Source organism: Arachis stenosperma, chromosome 5, assembly GCF_014773155.1.
Source record: "Arachis stenosperma cultivar V10309 chromosome 5, arast.V10309.gnm1.PFL2, whole genome shotgun sequence".
Classification (NCBI taxonomy): Eukaryota; Viridiplantae; Streptophyta; class Magnoliopsida; order Fabales; family Fabaceae; genus Arachis; species Arachis stenosperma.
The window spans coordinates 31,895,764-31,905,184 of NC_080381.1; the positions used below are offsets into that span (position 1 = coordinate 31,895,764).

General features: G+C 40.8%; 1 protein-coding gene and 1 non-coding gene across 2 annotated transcripts; one reads left to right on the forward strand and one right to left on the reverse strand.

Moving 5' to 3' along the window:
• Positions 1-4,711: 4,711 nt before the first annotated feature.
• LOC130984501 (small nucleolar RNA R71) lies at positions 4,712-4,815 on the reverse strand. The gene has a single exon (XR_009088436.1). It is a non-coding gene; the product is annotated as a small nucleolar RNA R71 (small nucleolar RNA).
• Positions 4,816-5,656: 841 nt separating this feature from the next.
• On the forward strand, positions 5,657-6,211 carry LOC130980659 (uncharacterized). Its single transcript, XM_057904319.1, has one exon. The coding sequence runs from the start codon at positions 5,657-5,659 to the stop codon at positions 6,209-6,211; it is 555 nt and encodes a 184-aa protein (XP_057760302.1).
• Positions 6,212-9,421: the final 3,210 nt, after the last annotated feature.

A 9,421-nucleotide genomic window follows, 5' to 3' on the forward strand; every position in this document is an offset into this window, starting at 1 on the left:
GAGAATTGAATAGAAAGTAATAGTAATTGTATTGAAACTTGAGGTACAGCAGAGCTCCACACCCTTAATCTATGGTGTGCAGAAACTCCACCATTGAAAATACATAAGTGAAAGGTTCAGGCATGGCCGAATGGCCAGCCCCCAAAACGTGATCAATAGCCTCTTCAGATGAAGAATAAAACAAAACTGAGACCAAAGATGTCTAATACAATAGTAACTTATCCTATTTATACTAGACTAGCTACTAGGGTTTACATGAGTAAGTAATTAATGCATAAATCCACTTCCGGGGCCCACTTGGTGTATGCTTGGGCTGAGCTTGATCTATCCACGAGCTGAGGCTTTTCTTGGAGTTGAACTCCAAGTTATAACGTGTTTTGGGCGTTCAACTCCGGATCATGACGTGTTTCTGGCGTTTAACTCCAGACAGCAGCATGTACTTGGCGTTCAACGCCAAGTTACGTCGTCAATTTCCAAATAAAGTATGGACTATTATATATTTCTGGAAAGCTCTGGATGTCTACTTTCCAACGCCATTGAGAGCGCGCCATTTGGAGTTCCGTAGCTCCAGAAAATCCATTTTGAGTGCAGGGAGGTCAGATTCCAATAGCATCAGCAGTCCTTTTGTCAGCCTTTTTCAGAGTTTTGCTCAAGTCCCTCAATTTCAGCCAAAAATTACCTGAAATTACAGAAAAACACACAAACTCATAGTAAAGTCCAGAAATGTGAATTTAACATAAAAACTAATGAAAACATCCCTAAAAGTAGCTTGAACTTACTAAAAACTACCTAAAAACAATGCCAAAAAGCGTATAAATTATCCGCTCATCAGTGGTATGGTAGTTTAATAGCTAAGTTGGTTCACCAACAAGGTAATTAGGCAATTATATGCTCTAAATCACATGCTTGAAACACATCCTTTTGAGACTAAACAAATAACATGATCTTAATAAGAAAAGAGAAAGAACAACAAGAGTTTGAAAAGGAAGGGAAAACAACAAGAAATAAGGCAAGTCACCAAGGGTTTGAATATTGAGGAATATGTCTGTGGTGTTCATGTGCAAGGGATTTGCTTGGATGAATAAGCTCTCAGGGGTGCCTTATCACTTGGTAACTTGGGTTAACTAACCCGGGATTATCAACTGAAAGTCCACTATCAAGAGCAACTTTTGCTACAGAGCACTTAGTAACCCAAAGAGGTGCTGGACACCAAGGTCTCAAGAAAGAAAAAAATAACAAACCATGTGCCTGTGGTGTGCATGTATGGGGGAAAGAGACTTGAGGGAGTAAGTCCTTAGGGGTTTCTCAACACCTAGCACCTTGAACCAACTGGTTCGGGAGTGTTGGCTGAAAGCTTATCTTAAAGAGTTGCCCTCTCGCAAAGCACTTAGCCTTAAAAGAATTCAATAAACACTTGAAAAGAGGGGAGGATCAGTAAATAAGAAGTCTCAAAGGATGCAATCAAGCAAGTATTCAAGGGCATTATAAGGACCTAAAGACCAGTGAAGGAATGAACCCAAGTTGCTATGCATGAAACTCCATAAACCAAGAACTTGACTTCTGTAACAATGGATTGTTCATCTTGTTCTTTCATTCATTTTTTCTATGTTTTAGTACTTGCTTAGGGACAAGCAAGCTTTAAGTTTGGTGTTTTGATGCCAAGGCATCTTGGCCAGTTTTACTGACCTTTTCTTTACTGTTTTAGGGTAGTTTCATGCATTTTCTTAGTAAATAAGCAAGTTTTGGATGAAAATACACTTACACCTTGATTCAAGCAAACATTGTGAACTTTAGATGATTTCATGAGAATTAGGCAAGAATTGAACGATATAATTGATGATGCATAATCTCATAACTTGGTACAAAGCTTTGATGCACTTTAATTGCTTGATTTCAGGACAAAGGAAGCAAGAGGGAGTCACGTTAGTTGTCACGTTAAGCTAATTAATGTGACCACTAACGTGGAATGGGGACAAGCTTGTAGCGTTAATGAAAAAAGTGATCGCCAATAATGCCTTCGACGCCATCATAGCGCACGTTAGTTGCCACGTTAAGTACATTACGTGGTAGCTAACATGGAGGAAAAGAGAAGCTCCAACGTTAGTGGTAAAAGTGAATGCCACTAACGTTCCACAAGGCACATTTTGCCACGTTAAGAGCCACGTTATTCTAATTAACGTGAACTCTAACATAGGGGAAGGAAGCAATCGCCAACGTTAGTGACACTCACCTTTGTCACTAACGTTGGACTAAGCCAAGAGTGCCCATGTTAGTGGTCATGTTAAGACCACTAACGTGAAGAGTAACGTGGAGCTAAGCATGATGGGCCAACGTTCGTGACACTCACATTTGTCACTAACGTTGGAGATGGCAAACACCACCACGTTAAGGGTCAAATTAATCCAATTAACGTGAACTTTAACGTGGAAAGGAGGGGCGTTTGGAGCGTTAGTGACAAAGGTAAGTGTCACTAACGCTCTCGAAGCTTAGGCATGCCCATGTTAAGGGTCACGTTAGTTACACTAACGTGAACTCTAACGTGGGGAGAAAACCCAAGAGCCAATGTTATTGAAAAAGGTGAACGCCAATAACGTTTACAAAGGACCAAGATGGCAACGTTAGTGGTCACGTTAGTGCCACTAACGTTGAAGTTAACGTGGATCACTAGTGGGTTGGAACATTAGTGGAAAAGGTGATCGTTACTAACGTTCTCGAACCCACATTCTCACTTAACGTTAACACCACTAACATCCTAACTAACGTCGATGCCTAACTCACACTTTTTTGCAAGCAAAGCTGAGCCCACTGAAGGTTGTAACTGCTTCAACTTAAGATCAAATGCCCATATCCAAGGCTTGAAGAACTAACTAGAAGATCAAGAAGAGTAGTATATATAGGAGTAGTTTTGAACTAGAAAGGAGCTTGGCAATTTGAAAAACTACACCTTGTATATTTACTTTTCTGCACTTTTCTAGTTATTGGGGGGAATGTATTCTTTTCTACCATTTTTCATTTTCAGAGCTATGAACACCTAAACCCCCTTTCATTGGGTTAGGGAGCTCTGTTGTAATTTGATGGATCAATTATAGTTTACATTCTTCTTCCTCTTTCTTTTCTCTTGATTTACTAGAAAGCTTTCGATCTTAATTCAATTGGTTAGTTGTCTTGGAAGAGAAACTCTCCATAATTGGATCTCCTCTGAGCCTTGGAAAGGGAGATGAGGAGATCATGCTAGAAATGCTTTCTCATGTTGGACCAAATTGGGGTTTGGACGGATATAGTGACATGTAATCCTCCCAACACTTTGATTTGGAAATACATGTGGTATAATCAGTGACCATACTTTATCTCTTACCGTAAGTAATTAAATCAAGGAATTGGGCAATTGTTCAAGCTTAGAGAGATTGGGTTGCCAAGAAATTGGGATCCAATCACCTAAGATTGCCAAGGAGATCAATGAATGCGTTGATCGAGGAAGAGATGAGAATGAATTTCATCTAGAGAATGCAACATCTCCTAAGCCCAATGAATTCCCCATTTCTGATCTTACCCATTCTCTTTAATTTCTGCCATTTATCTTCATGCTCATTTCTCCAAATCCCCATTTAAGATTCTGCAATTTACTTTCTGCACTTTACTTTTCCGCTATTTAAATTTTCTGCAATTCTCAACTCAATTTCTGTTAGCTCAACTAGCACATCTTTCCAACTAAAGTTGCTTGACCAATCAATCCCTGTGGGATCGACCTCACTCTATTGTGAGTTTTTACTTGACGACAATTCGGTATAGTTGCCGAAGGGAAATTTGTTGAGAGACAAGTTTTCGTGCATCAAGTTTATGACGCCGTTGCCGGGGATTGATTTTGTATCGACAATGATTAAGTTGGAAGTTCACTAGATTGAGCATTTTCTTTTGATTGTTTATCTTACTTAGTCAATTACCTTTAGTTTCAGTTATTTTCTTCCTCATCCCATCTCCCCTCTTTGTTTTCTTTTTCTTTGTTATTATTTATAATTCTGCTCACTAACCCACTAACTATTTGATAAATTACACCACTCATACTAACAGCCACTCTAACAAGAATAATCTCTTTATTTTACTTCTTGCTGTGTGCTCTGTTAGTTGTATGATAAGGAGAAGAAGCGGAGCTTCAACTTCCTTTGATTCGGAACCTAAGAGGACCTTCCTTAGATTAAGGAGGGAAGCAAGAGGGAAAAGAGTTGTTGGTGCTGAGGAAGAGGAAGAATACTTTGAAACAAACATGGAGGAGAACATGGAAAACAACCATGAAGGAGAAACTCACAACCATGCCAGAGAGGGCCCTGTGAATCATGCTGGGCAAGAGTGAAGAGTTCTAGGCTCTTACATCAATCCAAACCCAGGAAATTGTGGAAGTAGTATCCAGAAGCCAACCATACATGCCAATAACTTTAAATTAAAACCCCAGCTCATCACCCTTGTTCAGAACAAATGTTTATTCGGAAGGAGTGCCCAAGAAGACCCCAATCAACATCTAACCACCTTCCTAAGAATATGTGACACTGTGAAGTCTAATGGTGTTCATCCGGATGTCTATAGACTGCTTTGTTCCCTTTTTCACTCAGGGACAAAGCATTTAAATGGCTGGAATCTTTCTTGAAGGAGAGTTTAACAAATTGGGAAGATGTGGTGAACAAATTTTTGGCAAGATTCTACCCCTCAAAGAATTAACAGGCTGAGAGCTGAGGTACAAACCTTTAGGCAACAAGATGGTGAAACTCTCTATGAGGCTTGGGAGAGATTTAAGGACTTAACAAAAAGGTGCCCACCAGACATGTTCAATAAATGGGTTCAACTACACATCTTCTATGAAGGTCTTTCCTATGAGTCAAAGAAGGCTATGGACCATTCATCAGGGGGCTCTCTAAACAAGAAGAAGACCATTGAAGAGGCCATAGATGTCATTGAAACTGTAGCTGAGAATGACTACTTCTATGCTTCTGAAAGGAGTAACACTCGAGGAGTGATGGAGCTGAACCATATGAATGCACTGCTGGCTCAAAATAAGATGATCACCAAGCAGTTAGCAGACCTTACTAAGAAGGTAGAAGAGAACCAAGTTGCAGCAGCCATCACTTCAGCACCAGCTCAAGAAGGAGTGAATACAGGAGAAGAAGGTGACTAGGAACAAGCCAATTATGTTGGGAACTCACCCAGGCAGACCCATGATCCATACTCCAAAACTTACAATTCTGGTTGGAGAAATCACCCGAATTTTGGGTGGGGAAACCAACAAGACCAAGGCCAAGACCAGATATGCCACAACCACAATCCCAACAATAATGCAACTCACCAACACCCCTCACAGAGATAATATCAACACCCACATAATCACCCTTCTCAACCTCCTAACCTCAACCCACCATCACCAACCAAAGATAGACTCTTCAGAATTGAGACTTTACTTGAAGACATATGTAAGGAAGTCCAAGACAACAGAGTGTTCAAGAATGAAGTGTGAGCCAATATCAAAAACCAGGGAGACACCATCAAAAGGTTGGAGTCCCAAGTGGGGTATCTATCTCAACAATTTCCCAAACCTACTGATAGTTTTCCAAGTGACACAGAGAAGAACCCAAGAGGAGAAGCAAAGAAAGTAAGATGGGAGGAATGCAAAATGATTACTCTAAGTGATGAGAGGAGTGTGGAAGAAGCATACACACAAACAGAACACTTCCAAGACAATCCAAAGGAAAAGCAGGAAGAGAGAAATCAAGAGGAGCTAAAGAAAGAAGAGACTCTGAACCCATATGCACCTTTTCCCCAAAGGCTCAAGGGTGGTGTAGCAACGAGAGTATATTCAAGGTTCCTCGACATGTTTGCATCCCTTCATGTGAACATACCATTCATTAAGGCTCTACAGCAGATGCCTTCATACATCAAGTACATAAAGGAGTTGCTGACAAAAAAAAGTTCACTGAAGGGTGGGCAAATAATAGTGATGAATAAGGAGTGCAGTGCTCTTATTCAGACAGAGCCACCTACAAAGAAGAAGGACCCAGGGAGTTTTTACATCCCCTGTGCTATAGGAGAAGCAATGATTGATAAGGGACTCTGTGATCTGGGAGCAAACATCAACTTAATGCCTCTATTCCTCATGAAAAAGCTCCAAATCAATGAGATAACACCCACAGACGTAATCATCAAACTGGCTGACAAAACTCAAAAATAGGTAATAGGAGTGGTTAAAAATGTGTTAGTAAAGGTTGGGAACTACTTTCTTCCCACAGACTTTGTTATCTTAGAGATGGAAGAGAATCACATCTATCCCATCATCCTTGGGAGACCATTCTTAGCCACAGCCAGGGCACTTATAGATGTGGAGCGAGGAGAACTAATATTGAGGATACATGATGAACAACTCACCTTCAATGTCTTCAAACCCTAACAAGAAGCAAATTATGATAACAAAGATTCAAGGGAAGAGCACAATAAAAAACTGATGGAAGGGACAAACACGAGAGCACAAGCACCACACCTGAGAACCCCCCTATGGTTGACAAGCAATGTGGTCAGAAGAAACAACAGCCAAGTGTAACCCAAGAGGAGCTAGACCCACCAAAGTCACATGAGACAAGCAACAAAACCATCTTAAAAGAAGGAACCACAAGGAAAAATGCACCAAGAGGATGGAGGAACAAGAAGATTCCTACAGAGGGTTTCTCTCCAGGAGATGAGGTGATCTCTGCTTATCTTCCACCTATACCACCTCATCTCCGCACCATCCCATCTCAGCTGCCTCAAGTGTATACCATCAGCAAAATTCAGTCCTTAGAACATGTGGAGCTCCTTAACAAAGCCAATGGAGATAGATTCACTGCAAGAGGGGAGGATCTGAAGCACCACCAACCACCTTGACAAAGGCCAGATATCAAGCTAATGATGTTAAAGAAGCGCTTCATGGGAGGCAACCCAAGTCTTATATTCATGCCTTTTTAATCTTTAATAGTAGTTAATAAAGCAAGGTTCATGAATTCTAAACCAACTTTGACAAGCACTTATAAGAACCTCTACATGCAGCATATAGTGAATGACAAGTTTGGTGTTCAAGGAACACTAAGAGAGCTTGAATACAATTCATATCATGTCAACCTTAGAGCCTTAATCAAATTAATTTTTACAACTTGATCACAAACTAAGTTTGGTGTCACCAACGTTGCATGCATGAGCACTTGAGTGGTCGGTTGGTTTGCATTCATGAATGGCTCTTAGTTAGCCAAAAGCAAATAAAAAGGGGGGTAGCTAGCCTCCAAAATTTATTTTTCTTCCCGCCATAATTCAAACTAATCTCTCTTTTCTTTTGTCTTACAAGGATATTGAAGGGAATGTTGGAAGAAATTGAAGGGAGGTTCGGCCACTTCACCAAAGGAACTACACACTTGTCTTCAAGGGGAATACCTTGGGAAGTGTTGCCATGCAACATTGGGAGCAAGATAGCCTTGGAGACTGAACCAAGAACCTCATAAAAGAAGTGATCCTTGTGCCCATCCAATGCCAAACCCCAACCATCCATTATTGAGCCGTACCATCAATCCACACTCTTCAATCACCAATCATCCTCCTATATAAATGACCCCCACTCCATACCTCTCCATATTCAAACATCCGTCCATTCCATCTCTTGTTCTTCTTTCTTCCGAAACTTTACACCTTCACAGCACCAATCCCCACTCATGGCATCATCGAGCTCTAAAAGAAGAAAAGGGAAGGAGCCTATGGAGCAACCCCCTTTTGATGAGAATAAATTTAGAACCTTTTACCATGCATTACAATTTGGGTGGATGGCTGAGAAAGAAATCATATATGAGTCAGGCCTCCAAGTCACAAAAACTGAGTGCCCTAAAATCACAGTGAAGGTAGTAAAGAGAAGATGGGAGCTCCTCACTGATCCGGTCACAAGAGTAAACGCAACTCTTGTAAGAGAGTTCTATGCAAACGCGGTCAGATATGATAAGGCAGATGAATCCTATGTCAGCTTCGTAGGAGGGATGACAGTGGATTTTAGTCCCATGAGCATCATGAGGGTGTTAAAACTACGAATCATACCATTCGAAGAAGAAAGCTATCAATCCAGAATAGATAGCAATCCCGACTATGACCAGATTATAAAAGATATCTGCATACCAGGAGCAGATTGGGTAAGAGATAAGAAACCCAAATTCATTAAGAGAGGGGATCTCACCCTTGAAGCAAAAGGGTGGTTCAAAATTGTAAAGAGATCCATCCTCCCAGCCGCAAATAATTTTGAGGTCAACATTGCTCGAGCTACCATGGTACATTGCTTAATAAAGGGTGGAGGCATTAATGTGCACAAAATTATAGCTGAGGAAATCCAAGATTCAGCCATCCGGGTGCCAGACTTTGGTACCCCAACACCATCCTTAGACTATGTATGAAAGCCAAGGTGGTATTCGAAGACAACAATCCAAAATGGGTAAATCCCGGGAGGTTAGTTACGCTCCAACACATAACCTATGTGGCACCCTCTCAACAACAAAGAAGGCTTCAAATAAGAAAGAGAACATCACAAGAAGAACATCACCAAGAAGAACCTCATCAAGAAGAATACCAGCAAGAAGAGTACTACGATCCAAGTAACATAAACTTGAATCACATTCAGGGAGCCATTGAGGATCTAGCAAGGAGTTATATGGAGGGACAAGCACAACAACTACACGTTCAATCCCAAAGGATAGATCGTCAAGAAGAACTGCTCTCTAATTGGATGAATCAATAAAGGGAGTGGCAGAAACAACAAATGAAGCAGCAATAGGAGCATTACTCCCAGCTCACCCAAGCCATCAATCAAGTAACTGAAAGGCAAGAGCATCAGGACAAGTGCCTTCAAGAACTCAACCAACGTTAGTTGTCTCAGATGAAAGCATTCAACGAGTTCAGTGTGCTCAATAAAGGATGGCAGCTACATCAGGAAGAGTTTAGCATAAATACTCAGGCCAAGTTGACTTATGTAGCTGGGCATATGCATAATTTGCACCCTGCCATCCCAAGATATGATGCAGTTCACAAGGACCTAACAGAACAAGAGGAGGGGAAGGTAAAACAACAGAAGGAAGAATTGAAGAAAATTGATGCTGGTTTCTGGAAAAAGCTGATTGGAAAGCGCAAGGGAAATAGGGATTCAAGTAATCAGGAAGGATCCCAAGACAAAGGAAACAAGGAAGAGAGCATGAGCATTCCAATAAGTAAAAGGTGGTGGAGTTCCCTCTTTGTTTATCTTTTTCAAGTCTTAAATAAGGAAAATCATGTATGAAATAGAACATGCTTCCATGGTAGCTTAGGAACCTTCAATTCTGTCTTTAAGATTTCAGTGTTTAAGTCTAAAGTGTTTGGTTTAAGTCCCTAGCTTTCATCTTCATCTTGC